This window comes from Thamnophis elegans, chromosome 6 (assembly GCF_009769535.1).
Source record: "Thamnophis elegans isolate rThaEle1 chromosome 6, rThaEle1.pri, whole genome shotgun sequence".
Lineage (NCBI taxonomy): Eukaryota > Metazoa > Chordata > Lepidosauria > Squamata > Colubridae > Thamnophis > Thamnophis elegans.
The window spans coordinates 66,658,901-66,679,976 of NC_045546.1; the positions used below are offsets into that span (position 1 = coordinate 66,658,901).

General features: G+C 43.4%; 1 protein-coding gene across 1 annotated transcript in view; it reads right to left on the minus strand.

Annotated features, from left to right (window-relative positions):
- Positions 1 to 21,076, minus strand: part of IL1RAPL1 (interleukin 1 receptor accessory protein like 1) — a 726,118-nt gene that overhangs the window by 458,184 nt on the left and 246,858 nt on the right. Inside the window, exon 2 of the mRNA XM_032220482.1 lies at positions 9,161 to 9,440. Coding sequence (XP_032076373.1) covers positions 9,161 to 9,440 — 280 coding nt within the window. The remainder of the gene's footprint in view (positions 1 to 9,160; positions 9,441 to 21,076) is intronic.

Sequence of the window (21,076 nt, forward strand, 5' to 3'; positions counted from 1 at the left end):
GGAAAATGCAAAGGACTACAATAAGGAAGCAAAGTGGATACATGACTTTGAGAAAATCATTGGCAACAAACAAATGCAAGTATTAGAAATAACAACTGAGATGGTCAAAAATCGAGTAAAAAAAGTAAAGAATTGGACATCACCTGGAAAGGACCAATTACATGGTTTCTGGCTCAAATATCTGACCAGTTTACATGCAATATTGGCCAGGCAACTGAATGAAATTTTACAAAAGGGCCAAATTGATGAATGGTTGACAACTGGAAAAACATACTTGATTCAGAAAGATGCAACTAAAGGAACAACACCTGAAAACTACAGACCAATAACATGCTTGCCAACAACCTTCAAATTACTCACAGGCATTATTGCAGATAACATGATGGATTATTTGGAAACAAACAACATCTTGCCAGTAGAGCAAAAAGGCAACAAAAGAAGGAGCAGGGGCACAAAAGATCAGCTCCTAATTGATAACATGATATTAGAAAATTGTAAGAACAGAAAAACTAACTTGAATATGGTATGGATTGATTACAAAAAGGCATTTGACTCACTGCCACATAGTTGGATCATAAAATGCTTAGAAACAACTGGCATTAGCAAAAATATTACATCCTTTACTGAAAAGGCGATGAAACAATGGAGAACTGAGTTAACAGTAGGGAATGAGATCTATGGAATGGTTAATATCAAGCGAGGAATTTTCCAGGGTGATTCACTTTCACCTCTTCTCTTCATCATCGCAATGATCCCACTATCAGTAATCTTAAAAAAAATGAAATTAGGCGACCAAACAGCTAAAGTCGCATTTATGATATATGGATGATTTGAAACTCTATGGAAAGTCAGAAATAGAAATCCAATCATTGACAAATACAGTCCGAGTATTCAGCACCGACATTTCAATGCAGTTTGGCATGGAAAAATGTGCCACTGTATCCATAAAAAGGGGCAAAATCACTGCATGTGAGGGAATTGAAATGCCCAATGGCCAACTAATTAAATGCAATGAAAATGAAGCCTACAAATACCTAGGCATTCTGCAGTGGGATAACATCAAGCATGGAGAAGTAAAAACTATTGTCAGGCGAGAGTACACCAAGAGAGTTAGGAAAATTTTGAAATCTAAATTGAATGGTGGAAATACAATCAAGGCCATAAATACCTGGGCAATACCAGTTATAACATACACAGCTGGTATAGTTAACTGGACACAAGCTGATTTGGACATTTTGGACCAAAAACCCAGGAAACTAATGACAATGCACTACAATTTACATCCACATGGTGATACTGATAGACTATACCTGCCACGAAAATCAGGTGGCAGAGGATTATTACAAGTGAAGCAAACAGTTGAAGAAGAAAAACATGCACTGGCTGATTCTTTAAAAGAAAGTCAAGAACATCTATTAATTGAAGTAAAGAACAAAAAACTACTGAAGGCCCAACAGATGAAACAAGAATACAGAAAAGATGTGATAAAATCAAGAATGGAGAGTTGGCAGAACAAAGCACTGCATGGCCAATTTCTGGAAAAAATAAAAGATAAAGTGGACAGTGAACAAACTTGGTTATGGTTAACAACAGGTACATTAAAGAAAGAAACAGAGTCACTAATCCTGGCTGCGCAAGAACAAGCTATCCGCACAAATGCCATTAAGGCCAAAATCGAAAAATCCTCTGATGATGCCAAATGCAGACTTTGCAAAGAAGCTGATGAAACTGTTGATCACATACTCAGCTGCTGTAAAAAAATTGTGCAGACTGATTATAAATTGTGGCACAATTCAGTAGCACAAATGATCCATTGGAATTTGTGCAAAAATTATAATATTAAAACAGCAACAAACTGGTGGGAACATCAGCCTGAAAAAGTCACCGAAAATCAGATGGTCAAGATTTTGTGGGATTTCCGTATACAAACGGACAAAATACTGGCGCATAATACACCAGACATCACACTGGTTGAGAAAAATAAGGTCACAATCATAGACATCGCAATACCAGGTGATAGCAGGGTCGCCGAGAAGGAACATGAAAAAATCGCAAGATACCAGGACTTAAAAATCGAAATTCAACGACTATGGCACAAACCAGCAGTGATAATTCCAGTGGTAATTGGCACACTGGGTGCTATTCCAAAAGCACTGGAATTACATTTAAAACAGTTAAAAATTGACAAAATCACCATCAGTCAAATGCAAAAAGCTGCACTGCTTGGATTTGCACGCATATTACGAAAATACGTTACAATGTCCTAGGCCCCTGGGTGGGGCCCGACTAGTAACCAATGCCAAATCCGGCGAAACAACTGGCCACTGTGATACAATTGTATAATAATAATAATAATAAAAACCCGCCAACCCATACAATATGGTGAAAAAAACAAATAAAATTTTATACCGCATCGGTCATCGCACGGGTTAACGAGGGCCGTGGCGGATGTTGGGGTCCCTGGACATCCATCGACAAGTGGGCTACAAGTGGATCAGCCAACAAAATGACAAAAATATAGTGCAGATGAAAACCGTGCCATAATGGCCTGTTACTACAACTCAGAGCCAGAAAAAAGAGGTTATTTAAAGCGAATGTATGAATTATGGAAACAACAATATCCAGATTCAAATGTTAGTGAACAACGACTAGCAGATCAAAGGCAATTTATTATACGGAATAAAGTGTTTAGTGAAGTTGAACTTCAGGAAATTCAGGCAAATTGCAAAACCAAAAAAACAATATCAAAAGCGGAAATAAGTGATATTCAAGACACAACTAAAGACATTATAGTAGAACTCCCAGAAGAAGCTCTGGGGGAGGAAATAACACCACCACCAGTAGAACCAGTTATCACTGAACCAACTGATGAACTAACTCAAAAACAAAAAGAATTGAAGGATAAGATCATGGAGCATTTTCTGCTTAATGAGGAAAGACAATGTTTACCATCACTAAAAACTGTGCCTAAGAAAATTTTGGCCCCTATCATGAAAATGGTTAATGCAGTGTTTTCAACAATTGAATCGGGATCCATCTTGGAAACGAACCAGTTAATGTACAGCGCAGCTGTAATAGTCACTAATGAACTAGGCATTGAAATCAAAGTACCTAGTCACACAACAGAAAAAGCATCAAAGCTAAAGTGGAAAATCCGATTAGAAAAAGTCAAAAAATTAAGGGCAGATGCTAGTAACTTAAAGAACATGCATGAGCAATGGCTTAAAAACAACAAAATCATAGATCAGCTAATCAGAAGATATAGATTGGATACAAGAAACATCAATGAAACTGTAGAGATTGTAAAACAGCAGATAACAGCAATAGCTAGAAAAATTGAAAGATATGAGGCACGAATCATCCAATATAAACAAAATCAGCAATTTCGATCAGACCAACGGCGTTTTTATCAAAGTCTTAATGTGAAGGGTGACACCAAAAGTGAAGAACCAGAGAAGCAGGCCACAGTTGAATTCTGGAAAGAATTGTGGGAAAATGCAAAGGACTACAATAAGGAAGCAAAGTGGATACATGACTAGGCTCCTTTTCACATGTAAATTATACTTCCAAACCATGAAATATGTGTGAGCTAACAGATTATCAATTGTTTGAATGCACGACCTAATTAAGAAAATTAACATGTCGAGCAAGCTATATTTATTAACAAGTAGCAGAAAAATATTACACACAGGACACTTTGCAAACTTAACTATCCTCATTTTCCAAATCTAAGCTGGGAGCCAAGATCTTTTTCCAATTACTATTTGAAATTGCAAATGGTTAAGAGCCTAATGATTTTGTCATGTCTGTTCTGGTATTAATTTAGATGGCTTTGTTATAGCTGCCAATCTTAGCACATCTAGAAGAAAGGGGGATATTTAATGAAATAGCTCAATTGTCTATTATTATTATTATAATACAATTGTATCACAGCGGCCAGTTGTTTCGCCGGATTTGGCATTGGTTACTAGTCGGGCCCCACCCAGGGGCCTGGGACGTCATAACGTATTTTCATAATATGCGTGCAGATCCAAGCAGTGCGGCTTTTTGCATTTGACTGATGGTGATTTTGTCAATTTTTAACTGTTTTAAATGTAATTCCAGTGTTTTTGGAATAGCACCCAGTGGGCCAATTATCACTGGAATTATCACTGCTGGTTTGTGCCATAGTCGTTGAATTTCAATTTTTAAGTCCTGGTATTTTGCGATTTTTTCATGTTCCTTCTCAGTGACCCTGCTATCACCTGGTATTGAGATGTCTATGATTGTGACCTTATTTTTCTCAACCAGTGTGATGTCTGGTGTATTATGCGCCAGTATTTTGTCCGTTTGTATACGGAAATCCCACAAGATCTTGACCATCTGATTTTCGGTGACTTTTTCAGGCTGATGTTCCCACCAGTTTGTTGCTGTTTTAATATTATAATTTTTGCACAAATTCCAATGGATCATTTGTGCTACTGAATTGTGCCACAATTTATAATCAGTCTGCACAATTTTTTTACAGCAGCTGAGTATGTGATCAACAGTTTCATCAGCTTCTTTGCAAAATCTGCATTTGGCAACATCAGAGAATTTTTCGATTTTGGCCTTAATGGCATTTGTGTGGATAGCTTGTTCTTGCGCAGCCAGGATTAGTGACTCTGTTTCTTTCTTTAATGTACCTGTTGTTAACCATAACCAAGTTTGTTCACTGTCCACTTTACCTTTTATTTTTTCCAGAAATTGGCCATGCAGTGCTTTGTTCTGCCAACTCTCCATTCTTGATTTTATCACCTTTTCTGTATTCTTGTTTCGCCTGTTGGGCCTTCAGTAGATTTTTGTTCTTTACTTAGATTAATAGATGTTCTTGACTTTTTAAAAAATAATCAGCCAGTGCACCTGATTTTTGTGGCAGGTATAGTCTATCAGTATCACCACGTGGATGTAAACTGTAGTGCATTGTCCTTAGTTTCCTGGTTTTTCGGTCCAAAATGTCCAAATCAGCTTGTGTCCAGTTAACTATACCAGCTGTGTATGTTATAACTGGTATTGCTCAGGTATTTATGGCCTTGATTGTATTTCCACCATTCAATTTAGATTTCAAAATTTTCCTAACTCTGTTGGCGTACTCTCGTCTGACCATAGTTTTTACTTCTCCATGCTTGATGTTATCCGACCGCAGAATGCCTAAGTATTTGTAGGCTTCATTTTCGTTGCATTTAATTAGTTGGCCATTGGGCATTTCAATTCCCTCACATGCAGTGATTTTGCCCCTTTTTATGGATACAGTGGCGCATTTTTCCATGCCAAACTGCATTGAAATATCGGTGCTGAATACTCGGACTGTGTTTGTCAATGATTGGATTTCTATTTCTGACTTTCCATAGAGTTTCAAATCATCCATATATAGTAAATGTGAATTTTTTTTCAGTTTCTTTGGCTGTTTGGTAGCCTAATTTCATTTTTTTTAAGATTACTGATAGTGGGATCATTGCGATGATGAAGAGAAGAGGTGAAAGTGAATCACCCTGGAAAATTCCTCGCTTGATATTAACCATTCCGTAGATCTCATTCCCTACTGCCAACTCAGTTCTCCATTGTTTCATCGCCTTTTCAGTAAAGGATGTAATATTTTTGCTAATGCCAGTTGTTTCTAAGCATTTTATGATCCAACTATGTGGCAGTGAGTCAAATGCCTTTTTGTAATCAACCCAGACCATATTCAAGTTCGTTTTTCTGTTCTTACAATTTTCTAATATCATTTTATCAATTAGGAGCTGAACTTTTGTGCCCCTGCTCCTTCTTTTGTTGCCTTTTTGCTCTACTGGCAAGATGTTGTTTGTTTCCAAATAATCCATCATGTTATCTGCAATAATGCCTGTGAGTAATTTGAAGGCTGTTGGCAAGCATGTTATTGGTCTGTAGTTTTCAGGTGTTGTTCCTTTAGTTGCATCTTTCTGAATCAAGTATGTTTTTCCAGTTGTCAACCATTCATCAATTTGGCCCTTTTGTAAAATTTCATTCAGTTGCCTGGCCAATATTGCATGTAAACTGGTCAGATATTTGAGCCAGAAACCACATAATTGGTCCTTTCCAGGTGATGTCCAATTCTTTACCTTTTTTACTTGATTTTTGACCATCTCAGTTGTTATTTCTAATACTTGCATTTGTTTTTATGTAATGGTGATTAAAAATACTCAGTATATCTCTAAACAAACTGCTGAATAAATCATTGAAACTACACAGTATTTTCAACAAACTAAAATCACAGATACTGCTGAATCTGTCAGGTCCCCATAGATCCCTATCATGAGGGGGCCCTGGTAATATTTAATGATCTTTTCTTATTTCTGTGTTTTCCTTTACTTTGATGTATCTTCCTGGGAATAGGAAGGGGGTGGGATGAGCCTGGGGCTATCTGTTTTGTCTCAGCTTGAGAAGGACAAGGAAGCAGTGTTTGAGAACAACTTATCACCTTCACAGTTTGCAGTTCCCACAACAACTTCACACTTGTGGATTGGCTCACCTCAGATTGGACAGAGGGGAGAGGTTTCTACATCTTTTAACCTAATAGCTTTGAGCAAGAACTTTAGATCCTGCCTATTCTTCTTGCTATCACTATTGCCAATAAAAGTTCCTTTTGAAATGTTACCTGTGTCAAGAATTCTGATTTCTTCCAGGGATAGGAGAGGCAAGTCCTTACACTCTCCTAATATCTTAGGATATAGGCCTGAACCTAAGCAATTATTTACATTTAGATTCTGTTCATGTGTTGTGTTTCTATCTAAAAGTAAATACAAAATAAATACTTGTTTATTCTAAAGATAATAAAGTGCATAATAAGGCAAAAATGAAACCTAATGGTTGGAGGGAGAAAAGAACATTATTAGTAATAGTTGCTAAATATTTGAGAAATACAGCATAATATGGTTTTATTTCTCTTTATATTTTATTGTGATTATGAAACTAGACAATTTAAATAATGGGTATGTCATGCCACTGTTGGAGCCTGGATCCATGGAGGAGGATGAGCCAGAGCTGGAGCCAATGGAGGTTGAGGGAGCAGCCTCATTGGCTTCAGAGAAATGGAGGCGGAGCAGGATGAGGCGGCCCTGGGCCCTTTGAGCCAGCAAGGAGGAACAGGGGCAGGATGACCAAGAGAGGGCAGGCAGTGAAAATGTGGTTTGATGGAGCTCAGGCAATGAACAAGGACTGCCTCCTCCTGATCCCCACGCATGGAGAGTAGAGAGGAGGCAGGAACAGTGCAGGCTGACTTGATGACACAGGAGGAGAGTGCCCTGCTCCTCTTCACAAGGCACACCTGGGGACTTAGACTTAAGGAGATGCTGTGAGGAGGGGCATTTGTTGGGAACAAACACTGAATTTATGAAGTTTTGTGCACTGTTGCTGACATCTGGAGTTTTTTCTTGCTTTCTTGCTTTATTTGTGGATTCATTGCCTTGTTTCTTTGCTGTGCTGGCCTTCTTGCTTTGAAGCTGCTGACTACTTTGCTAGGCTACTTGCAGCCAGAGGCTGCTGTGTGTGTATATATATATGAGTGCTTTGCTCCGGGACTTGCCATAAATGTGGGAGCATTTGGGGGAAAGTTGGAGCAATAAAGGGGAGTTTGAACTACCAGTTCACTCTGTGCCTTTGTGCCTTGTCCTGGGTCATTACAGGGTATGTCTTCTTTCCATCTATACATCTAGGTTTTTAATTTGTTGTGGATCCTGCAATATGCAGGTAACTATATCTTATCTACAATATGTGTCAATTAAGAGCTATCACAGATTTTTACAGTTTTTCTACAAAGAAAAATAAGCAAAATGTTTCAAGCTATTTAGCAATAAATTGTGCATTTTCTCTGCAAGGATTTTCTTACATTTTTATATGCATCATTTAACCTCTGTCTAAATTAATTCTATATTCTCTGATAATTTTCAAAATCTAAAAGGGAGCCCAGATGCTGTCCATTTTCTCCACAGGGAGAAAAATATATCTCAGTATGAATAATTTTAGTGTTATAGAATAAACTGAAATAGAAGAATATGCATTTCAAAAGCAGGAACTATAAAAATGATAATTAGTTTGGGAATATATGCATATGTATAAAGGTTAACTCTCATATTTCTGAACGTTCTCATTTCATTTCAAAAAATCTATTTGTGCCACTTATCAGAAAATATATTTTGCCCAACTGTAGTACATTCATTCAGTACATTTTATTTTATATAAAATCATTTTTGGTTCTTCCATTATCACAATTCATTATTAACCTTTCACAGGTAACTATCACCAACCTATTGATTCATACTTTTATACATACCCACAACAGCATAAATGGCACCAATTCATATTTAAACATCATTTTAGTCACTCCTTTTGTAATTATAAACTTTCACTTAACTTTATGTTCTCATCAACTCATTCCACAAGATCCAAGAATCCTTATTCAAATCTGGTATAACCTTTGTCTTTCTTTTTGATTCATAGACACACAACATATATCCCCATCTTTTATTTCATTTATTCATGTTCTTTATCATTTACTCTTAGATTGCAAGCTGAAGTCTTCCAACTAACATGGTTGTGACAAAATAAGCCTGTAAATATTGATTTCCATCATGGATTTCATATAAGCTTTTTATAAGATAGAAAATGTATAGATTTAATTGCACCAAAGACTTATGAAACATAATCAGTCAACACTAAGGATACAATTGATCAATTTTGACCCTTTCAGGCCACAAGTTGTATGTCACAATCACAACAGAAATATAGTTTTGCGATAAGCAAATTCATCTATTCTATGCAAACCAGGATTTCTAATATATAAACTACTTTGAAAACCATTTTACTGTGGCCCATACCCTACCAGGTAAGAGATATACAGTATGCAACATACCAATGCATATTTCTGTTAACAATAAAAACTTCAAAGACAGGATAATCAAAACAACTCATTCAGGAATGCTTCCTAGAATATAAATGTAGTTGAAGACAAACCAAATACATTTGTAAACTATTTTTCAATTAAACATAAACATCATGAAGATAGTTTCTATTTAAAAATGGTGCAATCAAGATAATTTAGACAGCAAAGTGATTTAGTCAGAAGAATTAATAATAATAAATATTGTTTATGTATTTCTTGCTGATAAAAAAGGTTAAAACATACCTTATGACACATGCATAAAGCCCACTGTCTTGTGCCAGTGTTGGACGAAACCAAATAGCATCTTCTTCTTTGCTCATTCTATTTCCATCAAAAGCTATAGGTTCCTCAAAATCTCCGGGTCCAGAACTCTTGTACCACATTAAACTGAGTCCAGCACTTTGTGCTATGGTATAATTTGCTCTTATATAACCATAAAACAATGCACATTTTATACGAACAGGTTCTCCTACTAAGACTTGATACTTTTTGTAATCCACTGACCAGTCAGTACATCCATCTGCTGAAAAAGGAGAAAAAAGAGGGGCAAAAATGAGTTTTAAGAAGTTGTATTCTGCAAAATATTAAATAGTTTCTGCTCAGTGTACAATGTTATGTTTTGATTTGAAACTATGCAATTAATAAGAGAAATACTGAAGGGAGACAATACATATTTGAGAAGTTTAATCTTTTCAAGAACAGTCATGACATTTCCTTATCATTACTGTTTTTTCTTCAGCATAGAACATCACATCTTCCTTCATGATTTCAGAGAATTTCAATCCAACACCAATAAAGTACCATTCTCCCCTTTGAACTCCTAAAACAACACTGATTAAAAGTGTTCATGTTTTATAGTTGTTCTGTAATTGTTTTATTCTTCTATTAATGGAATTTCAAACTGCACAGTATCTCTGTCAACTTCGAACCAAACCTGGCAGCAGCCTTTTTCTGTTTCTCAATTGCCACACAGAAGGGGAAGGGGGGAAGGAGGTTGGAATGCCTTAATGGAAACAACAGAGAGATTGCTCATGAGAACCAAAGTCATCTCTATTGGCAACGGTTAAAGTCAGGAAAGGAGTGCCTGAACAACCCGTCAATTAACCCAATTGGCCAACATGACCTGTGACACTTGGGGCTGGGGTTAATTCCTATTTTAATTATACTGAAACTCTGGGAAAGATTTAGAGTTGGTTTCCTTTGAAGCTGTGCCAATATGATGTATTCAATAAAGATGAGCTTTAAGGAGGATCCTAGTCTCAGAGTTCTGATTTGCTTGGGTTTATTAGTCGGAACCTTGACATTAAACCAACTCTCTTAAATCTACCCCAAGCCCTGGCCACTACCTGACAAAACCAGGAGGATGGAAAAGACTCAAGGGAGATCAGAAATGGAAAAGACGGAGGAAGCAGCTGCTAAGCGAAGCAAGGCCCCAGGGCTACACAGCCAGCAGGTCAGGCCAAAGAGACAATCGTTCCACTGGCAACCAGGCCAAAGGTCTGTGTGGAAAAGACTAAAAGGCCAGCAATATGAAAGGATGCCCTAACCACCGAGGAACTCTACCGAGCAGAAGGGGAAACTTGGTCCAGTGGGGTACCAAAAGCCACTGAAGCAGAGTTCCCCCTGAGGTCTCCTCGATTGTCGACTGTCCTCATTCCAAATGGAAGGCAAAGAGGACTGCTGAGTGGGATGAGCACAGAAAATGGAAGTACCTAACCATCCTTCACAGCCCATTGGTAGAGCAGCTGAGGGAGAGATTCAACCACATGGAGAGTGAAGAGTGGAGCCAATGCACTAACCTAGGCCATCTGTGGTGACAGCGGCTTCAGCAGCTCAGCAATGTCTAACCCTCTGGAGTCCAAGCCCAACCACAGCAGACTGAGTAGCCAGCCTGCCTCCCCAGCCAGTTGGGGCAGCAAGCCCAAGCCAAAGATGTAGCCTGCCATGGCAGCAACGAGCAGCGAGTCCAGTGGGGCTAACTTCACCCTCCTTCCTCTGCCAGCAGACCCACCACTAATAAAGACCCAGAGAAGTTGGCATTCTTCCTCAACCAGATGTGGGCTAATCTAGACCACTATGCCCCAGCCTATCCATTGGACATTGTGATGGTGAATGTCATGGTCACCAATCTAGTGGTAGAAGCCATGGAGTGGGTGATGAGATTCCATGATGAAGACATGCCAGAGCTGGGGAATGTCTATGTCTTCCTGGGGGAGCTGAGAGCCAGATTTGAAAACAAATCCCAAGCCCTGCAGGCTGAAATGAAATTCTGAGACCTAAAGCACTGAAGGAGGATGTTGGGGAGTTCCGCAGAGTGGCCGGCAAACTGAGAGAGTGGCCAGACCCACTGCTGGTTTACCATTTAAAGGAAGGCCTGGACCAAGAATTACTACAGGTTGCTTGGTCACCAACCCGTCACTATTACACCTACTGGTCATCCTTCCACTCCAGCTGGAGTCCCCATCAAGTGCTTCAGATGAGGCCAACAGGGCCACTGAGCTGCCGAGTACCTGGCTCCCGCATCTCAGGCAAAAGCAACCCTGGCCACATCATCTAAGCAAAAAATCCATTGTGGAAGGGCCAGGAAAAGTCAAGTTTGGCACACCAAGCCATTGAGGTCTCTCCCCCTCAAGGGAGGGAGAGGAAACTCCAGCTAAGAGACACCAGCAGCCCACCTCCTATGACAGCGAAGATGAGGGCAAAGATGATCCGATGGTAAGCAAAGCCATCTGCCCCTTTGCCATCCCCACTAAAATTGTGTTGCCAAATTCAAGAGTTCAGAGAAAGGGGGCTGCCCTAATAGACTTAGGCTGTATCCAGTGCATAAGTAGCCTACCGACTGTGCTGAAGCTAGGGATACAAGCAAGGAGGTTTGAGCAAGTCGATGGATCACTGATAAGAGGTTCTCCCGCAATGTACCTTTCTGAGTCAGTGTGGCTAAAGATGGGCTAATACTGGGAGATAGTCCCAAAGATGACAAAGCAGTAATTCTGGGCTAGACAAGTGGGGCCTGACAATCTGGTGGGAAGGGGGAGAGAGAAAAATGAGGTTAGGAAGAGGCCCTCTCCCTCATCAAAACAGCTGGGAGGAAGCACTGTCCAGCACTGAATGGGAACGAAAGGAAACAAGTTCCTGAAAACCACATCAGAGCAATCACCAGGGACCCAGCTAATCCCCAAAGAAAACCGGGACCTAGCAGGGGTGTTCAGTGACAAAGAATGTGACATGCTACCCTCCCCCACTGCCTATCGACTGTGTGATTGAGATCCTGCCCAGAGCAAAATTATCTAAACCCAAAATGCACTCCATGACTCCAAAGTAAATGAAGGAGCTGAAGGAGTACATTGACAAAAACCTAGCCAGAGGCTTCATTCAACTGGCCAAATCCTGAGTGGCTGCCCTCGTATTATTCAAGGAGAAAAAAGATGTGACAATGAGATTGTGTGTTGATTTTAGGGGGAGAAATTCTCTCTCTCCCTCCCTCCCTCCCTCCCTCTCGCTCTCTCTCTCTCTCTCCCTCCCTCTCTCCGTGTGTAGAACCGGTACCCTCTCCTCCTAATGAAGGACATGCTAGCCCATCTAGCAAAGGGGAAAGTCTTCACTAAACTAGAGGCATACTACAGAATGAGGATCAAAGAGCGGGACGAATGGAAGATGGCATTTAATTGCCCACTGGGTAGCTTCCAATTCAAAGTAATGCCATTCAGGCTCCAAGGATATGATGTACTCAATAAAGAAGACCTTTGAGGAGTACCCTAGTCTTACAGTTCTGATTTGCTTGGGTTCATTAGTTGGAACCTTGACAGTCACTTGGTAGAGAGATGGGTGGCATGCAAATTAAACAAACAAACAAATAAATCCTGGACCTTACAGCAGAAGGTTTCCTTCTTGGAAAATATTAGAGTGAAATTAAAAATAATGTCATAATTGTCATTAATATAATAAATCTTGTATGCTCTAATTAATTGTTACTTCAGTTTAAAACTGATTTATAAAATAAGCAGAGAGCAACAGAGACAAGTCTTTAGCTGGTGTTGGTGTTAATCAATAGTGGGATTCAAATGATTTAACAACCAGTTCTCTGCCCTCATGACCACTAGGTAGCTGTGGCTGGGTGCTCCTGTGACTGGGTGGGCATGGGGAACTCAATGTCACTCACATCAAGGGGTGCCTTGTCCAGCCTTTCCTTGCCTCACCTGGCCTTTCCTCACTATGCCCGGCCTCGCCCCTCCATTCTCAGCCACTCCTTGTCATGTCTGGCCTCACCTCACCTCCTGGCCACTCACCTCAAAGGCTTCAATGTATCTATAGTTTTTTTTAAATGTTGTTCACCTTTTTTCGACTTTATTACCTGAATCTACATACTACAGATCAGAGGTGTCAAACTCACATCATCACAGCAGTGTCACATGACATATTGGGTCTTTTCCCCCTTTGCTAAACTGTGTGTGGGCATGGTCATCACGTGCTGTCCATGGGCCACAAGTTTGACAGCCCTGCCATAGATGTACTTTTATGGACCACTGAAAGGAGGAAAAGTTTCACATGCCCAAGAGTGTGATAAGCACATCACAAAAACAGGCTTTTGAGGTATTGTCACAAAGAGGGGGTGGGGCAATATATTTTCCAAAGCAGCAGAAAGCAAAACAAGAAGCAATGATGGAAACTGGACAAAAGAGAAGCAACCTAAAACTAAGGAGAAACTTCCTGACAGTGTGAACAATTAACCATTGCTATTGTGCATGTGCGAGTCCTGAATGGCTGCCTGGCTTTCTCGCTCTGTAGAAAACCGGATGAAAAAAGACCTCGGAGAGCCTTCGAAACCTGTTAATTTATTACCAAAGGTCACCCGAGGAGGACTGGAGTCTGGGGAGTAAGAGAGGAGAGAGGACCAGGCACCTGGAAGTCTTCTGAAGTTCATGAATGGGGGAAACTCTCGGCGGCCTGGATTTACGGCCTAGATTTACACCCTGCGGCGTGGAGAGGAAGACGGCGCCGCGCTGCTGACAGTAGCGTTCTACTATAGCCTCCGGCTGGACAGCAGCGTTTATTTACAACTTTGGCATTTTTGGAGTTTTGGAGTTTAGGGAGAGAGAGGAGAGAGGATCGGACATCTGAAGCCCTGAAAAAAGCATTCAAGAACCAGGAGTGACGCTGCCTCCTCCTTCGTCATCATGATGGCAGTTCTCTATCTTAATTTATGGCGTTTGTGGAACTTATTTTTACTTGATTCCAACTGAGCGGTGAGCCTGAGGACCCTACTATTTATCATCGCCCCAGAAAGATGGGGGTTTATTGGGGACTTTTCGGGATTGGTGGATCAGGCGGCTGGCTGTGCTTGCCGTCGCCTTCCTTGGACACCCCCCCTCCATTCCGCTCGCTTCGCCCATGGACACAGCCTCTCCTATTCGCCCTTCTGCGGGTCTGGGCGTGTAAAATCCTTCCTGCCCAGTATTGACATTTTACTTGTCTGGCCGTGACCATCTCGGCGGCCTGGACTATACTCCAGTGCGGAGAGGAAGATGGCGGTGCCGTGCTGCCGGTAGCAGCAGTTACAACGTTTGGCATTTCAGAGCCCAGGGAATAGGAGAGGGGAGAGGCCTGGACGCCCCCCCCCCTTCTTCACCTTGCTTGCCTCCTTGCCACCACAGCCTTGTCTCCTCATTCTGTCTGCGTGCTGGACATTGCCCCTTCGGCCCCCCCCCCCCGTTGCTGTGGAGCCTTTACCATCTCCCTACCCAGCACTGACTCTCCACCGCCTTGGCCTGTGACCATCTGCTTTGGCCTGTAACAACCGTCCTCCTCTGACCGCTTGCTACCCGCCACTGCCCCTAGATAGCTAGGTATAGATAAGTATAGATAGGTATAGATAGGTTTATAGATAGGTATAGGTACTTGGGCAGCATCCATCTGATGGTGCACTCGGCCTGTGGGAAGGACTGATAGAGGTTAGAGTTAGGGTTAGGGTTGGGGGTAGGGTTAGGGTTGGGGTAGGGTTAGGGTTGGGGTTAGGGTCAGGGTTGGGTTAGGGTCAGGGGTAGGATCAGGGTTAGGGTTGGATTAGGGTTAGGGTCAGGGTGAGGGTTAGGGTTAGTTAGAGTTAGGATTAGGGTTAGAGCTAGGGATAGGGTTAGGGTTGGGTTAGGGTCAGGAGCGATAGAGGATGGCAGCCTTAGGGGTGAGGACTTGGCATCTTAAAGATCGGTGCTCTCCCTTCCTCTTCCTCGATCTGTTCAAGCCACCCCCAGACTTTGGACCCCCAGACTTTGAACCTTTTAGATTCTCAGGAGAGGGGGAAGACAAGGCATTCCCCTGCACGTGGCCTGTTATAGGTGATTGTGTTAATCTTCATCTTGATCTGGAGGGTGTGAGATTGGAAAGTTGCTGCTTGCTAACATTGGGCATCTACACCTTGCCCCCCCTCAAGCTACAATCACTCTGCACAATACCGACTTTTGGACCTTTGGCCTTGGGTGTCTTTCTGGGACCTAGAGGAAGGGAGAGGAGTGGAGCAGCTCTCCCTCCTCCTTCATACCATCGCTTTTATATCACACTAGCACAGTGCTCCGTGAATTTTAATGAATGTGGTGTGTGTGGTGTGCCTGTTTGATGTCTGTACCCACTTTTTTAATCTCATTATTGTTGTAGTTTTTGTGTTTTAATTGACTTATGTGGGGACTGTCTGGATGAGTGACTGTGTATGTATGTTAGGATTGGGATTATAACCTGGTACCTCCTCCACTGAGAGGATTGCAGAAGTGGTAGGGGGGCCCAGGCCTACCTCCCGTCCTAGTATGACTGATTCAAATTGCCTGCCAGAAGCAGCGGAGGCCATGAGAGGGGAAATGGGGTCTACGGTTGCGGGGGTGGGCTGGAGCATTACGGTCATTATGGGGAGGGGCAGGTACGATGGGAACTTCAGGGCTAGCCATTACCGGGGAAGGAGGGTCCGCTACGTCACAGCGATCCCCCCTTCCAGCCCTGTTAGTTCCACTCCAGAGAATTGTCAGGGCCCTGGTCTCAGGCTGTTGTTGCTAAATGCCAGGTCTGTGGTTCATAAAGCTCCCCTTGTCCGGGACCTAATAGTAGACGAGGGGGCAGACCTGGCATGTATTACTTTTAGAGTTTAGAGTTTTATTGAACACTTATAGGCCGCCCTTTTCCCTGAGGGGACTCAGGGAGGCTTACAATAATGAGGGAGGGGAGTGTAAGACAAGACATAAAAGAAAATGTGAGTAAAAAATAATTAACAATAAAAGCACAACATTCACTCAGCATTCGGGCGGGGAGAGAGTAAAGTCCTATCCCCAGGCCTGACGGGATAGCCAGATCTTGAGGGCTGTGCGGAAGACCTGGACGGTGGTGAGGGTGCGGATCTCCACGGGGAGATTGTTCCATAGCGTCGGAGCTGCAACTGAGAAGGCTCTCCTCTGTGTAGTCGCCAGTCGGCACTGACTGGCGGATGGAATTCGGAGGAGGCCTACCCTGTGCGATCTGATGGGACGCAGGGAGGTAATTGGCAGAAGGCGGTCTCTCAAATAGCCAGATCCACTACCATGGAGCGCTTTATGGATGGTAAGTAGGACCTTGAAGTGCACCCGGAGATCAACAGGTAGCCAGTGCAGCTCACGGAGGATCGGTGTTATGTGGGCGAACCGCGGTGCGCCCACGATCACTCGCGCGGCCGCATTCTGGACTAGCTGAAGTCGCCGGATGCTCTTCAAGGGCAGCCCCATGTAGAGCACATTGCAGTATTCCAGCCTAGAGATCACAAGGGCTCGAGTGACTGTTGTGAGGGCCTCCCGGTTCAGGTAGGGCCGCAACTGGCGCACCAGGCGAACCTGGGCAAATGCCCCCCTGGTCACAGCTGACAAGTGATGGTCAAAACTCAGCTGTGGGTCCAGGAGGACTCCCAAGTTGCGGACCCTAGCTGAGGGGTATAAATTTTGCCCCCCCAGCCTGATTGATGGGACATTAGCCATTACTGAAACCTGGCTGGGCCCGGAGGGAGGGGTCCCCCTCACTGAAATGTGCCCAGAGGGATTTCAGGTGCTCCACCAGCCGCGATCCCAGAGAAGGGGTGGGGGAGTGGCCGTCATCGTCTGAAGGTCATTAGTTCCTCGTAGGATCCCTGCTCCAGAGCTTGTCGGGTGTGAGTCCTTGTTGTTGAAGTTGAACCTTGGGGATCAAGTGGGCTTGCTGTTAACGTACCTACCTCCCAACAGCGTTGCAAGAGCCCTCCCCTCGCTCCTCGAGTCAGTAGCCGAGCTGGTGGTAGAGTTCCCCAGGCTTATGGTGCTGGGGGACTTCAACCTACCTACGCTAGGTGAACGCTCTGATGGCGCGCAGGAGTTCATGGCTTCCATGACAGCCATGGACTTGACCCAAGTAATCTGGGGTTCGACTCATTCAGCGGGTCACACACTTGACCTCATATTCCTCTCGGAGCAGTGGAGGCATGATCTAGAATTGAGGGGTATTAAGATCCTGCCCTTGTCATGATCTGATCACTTCCTACTGAGGCTTGACTTTCGGAGACCAATCCCCCACTGTAGGGAGGAGGAACCAATTAGGTGGTTCCACCCCAGATGCCTGATGGACCCTATGGGATTTCAGATGGCGCTTGGAGTGATACCTGACACTCCACAGTCCACAGTCCAGTTGAGTCCTTAGTCGCTGCCTGGAATGCAGCTGCGACGGGAGCTCTAAACCGGATTGCGCCTTTGTGGCCTCTCCCAGGTAGCAGATTCAGGAGAGCTCATTGGTTTACCGAGGAACTCCGGGAGATGAAGCGCCAAAAGAGACGTCTAGAGCACCGCTGGAGGGCCAGTAAGTCTGAGTCAGACCGAGCACTGATGAGAGCCTATATCAGAGTGTATCTCGTGGCAATACGGGTGGCGAAATGTTCACATTTTGCCACTCTTATTGCATCCGCTGAATTGCGCCCAGCTGCCTTGTTTAGGATAACCTGCTCCCTCCTGAAAGGGAGGGACACGGATGAACCTTTGCAAGGTAGAGCTGAGGAATTTGTTCAGTATTTAACGGATAAAGTCGCTCAGATTCGGACAGACCTGGACTCCAATTGCACGGTACCAGCCGAGGTACCGGGGGAAGGTCTTGAGCGGAGTTTATGGATTGAGTTTCAATTTGTCACGCCTGAGGAAGTGGACAAGGCCATGCGAGCGGTGAGCGCCTCCACTTGTATACTGGACCCGTGCCCTTCCTGGCTGGTTTCAACCAGCAGGGAGATAACACGCGGCTGGATCCAGATGATAATTAACACCTCTCTTCGGGAGGGATCCTTCCCGCTCCTCTTAAAGGATGCGGTGGTGAGACCCCTCCTGAAGAAACCGTATCTGGACCCAGCCATTCTGAGCAACTATCATCCGGTCTCCACCCTCCCCTTTGTAGGGAAAGTTGTTGAGAAAGTGGTGGCCTCTCAACTCTGATGGTCCTTGGATGAAACCGATTATCTGGATCCCTTTCAGTCTGGTTTCAGGCCTGGCTACAGCACGGAAACTGCTTTGGTCGCGCTGATCGATGATCTCTGGCGAGCCAGGGATAGGGGTCAGTCCTCTCTCCTAGTGATCCTTGACCTCTCAGCGGCCTTTGATACCATCAACCATGGTATCCTTCTGCGACGGTTACGAGAGGTGGGAGTGGGAGGCACCGTTCTTCGGTGGTTCTCCTCCTACCTCTCGGACAGGTCGCAGTCAGTGTTGGTTGGAGGACAGAGGTCGACCCCGAGGCCCCTCAATTATGGGTGCCGCAGGGTTTGGTCCTGTCCCCCCTCCTATTTAACATCTACATGAAGTCACTGGGTGAGATCATACGGCGGCACGGGATTAAATACCACCAATACGCGGATGATACACAATTGTATCTGTCCAACCCGTGCCAACTCAGTGAAGCAGTAGAAGTGATGGGCCAGTGCCTGGAGGCTGTCAGGGTCTGGATGGGAATGAACAAGCTTGCACTCAATCCCGACAAGACCGAATGGCTATTGATGTTCCCTCCCAAAGATTGGCTAATTATTCCATCTCTCAGTCTGGGGGGTGAAATTATACGCCCCTCAGAAAGGGTTCGCAATTTGGGAGTCCTCCTGGATCCACAGCTGACTTTAGATCACCAGTTATTGGCTGTGACCAGGGGGGTCTTTGCACCAATTGCGACCCTATCTGTACCGGGAGGCACTTCAGATAGTCACTCACACCCTCGTGACCTCAAGGCTGGACTACTGTAATGCGCTTTACATGGGACTGCCCTTGAAAAGTGTTCGAAGACTTCAACTAGTCCAGAATGCAGCCACGCGAGTGATTGTGGGTGCACCTAGGTACACCCACGTTACACCTATCCTCCGCGAGCTGCACTGGCTGCCCATTGGTCTTCGGACTCACTTCAAGGTGCTAGTTGTTACTTATAAAGTCCTACATGCATCGAACCTGGGTACCTGAGAGACCGCCTCCTGCCAATTACCTCCCAAAGACCAATTCGATCGCACAGGCTTGGCCTTCTCCGGGTTCCATCTGCCAGCTAATGCCGGCTGGCGACTCCCCGGGGGGAGAGCCTTCTCTGTTGCTGCTCCGGCCCTCTGGAACGAGCTGCCCGTGGAGATCCGGACCCTTATTACCCTCCCGGCCTTCCGTAAAGCTACTAAGTCCTGGCTGTTCCGGCAGGCTGGGGGCTGTTAAAGCATCCAGCCCCATCTTAATTGTGACTGTTGTGGATTTTAAAATTGTTTGTATTGTCTTATTTATTCCCTCCCCTGTTTATTGTGAGCCACCTGGAGTCTTTCGGGAGTGGGCGGCATACAAAACCAATAAACTCTAAACTCTATTTCACAAATTTTATGTTCTCTGGAAATGTAATAACCCTTTCTAGTAGAGTTAAGCTGACAGGCAAAGGTTCCCAGGGCAAAGATATCATTTGTATAAACAATCCACAACTGCTCAGTTTCAAAGCCATGAAGTGTCCAGTAAAAAGTCTGTTGAAAGGTAAAAGGAAGGAATGGGAACAGGTGTGACACTATGAAGGAGGGAACTGAACACTTCTCTGGTGGAGGCGATCAAGTTATAATCCATTTTAAGATAGAAGGAAGGAAGGCTAAAGATTTGGTCAAACTAGCACCAGGTTTCTAGGATATAATTCATCTGGCCCTGAAGAAAACATACATCTCCCGTAACCAAGATATATACAAGCATCAATCATATATCTCACTCTTCACAATTACTTGGTGGAATGCCTAACCTCTTGTTGGAGAAGACACAGTCAATATAGGAATTTAATAATTCTGCCATCTCTTTATTACTTGCATTTTGTTGTCTTCATTGAGCAGATAATACTAAAGTTGCATATATATATATTCTTTTTCTTTAAAAACACAATCCATTGTTAGAGAACCAGTTTGGGGTAGTGATTAAAGGCACTAGACTAGAAGTCAGGAGACTGCAACTTCTACTCTTGCTGTTGAACCAGTCACTCTCTCTCTTTCTCCCCACTCCCTCTTCTTCTCTCTTGCTAAGAAGGCAAGGGCAAATAGTGCCAAGAAAATGGCAGGGATCTATCCAAATAATCACCAGGAATAAAAACTGACTTGAATGCATAAAAAATTCCAAATTATAAATATGCAGATCATACATACACATGCACTTTGCACATTTCAATTCATTCCGAGCTTTAACTTTCTGTCATTTCTGTAATAGTGTGTGTGCATGCACACTTGTGCACGCATGCATGCGTGCATGTGTGTGTGTGTGTGTGTGTGTGCATACTTTTCTTTAGATCAACCCCATCTATATGCACAGTATATAAGGATGCACAAAATGTTACCTGAATACCTTTGGTTATTCAGATCAAAGAGTCATTTGTATAAATATCTTATTGTATAATTTTCTATTCAGTTTGGCTGTCTTTGATTGTTCCTCATTTTGAGATTCACATATAAATATCTTACATGCAAGAACTGACTAGGTTTACACAATGTGCTAAACTACAAATATTTTGTTTGATTTTGGCTCAGTATGTTGTATGAGCTTAATGATTATGGTTTGGACTCACTCAACTTAGTGGCTTATTCAAGAAATCATGGATAAAATAGTAGCCTAGTATCAATGGTGAATACAGCCAATACAGGGTGAAGAAATTATAACCAGGAATCTT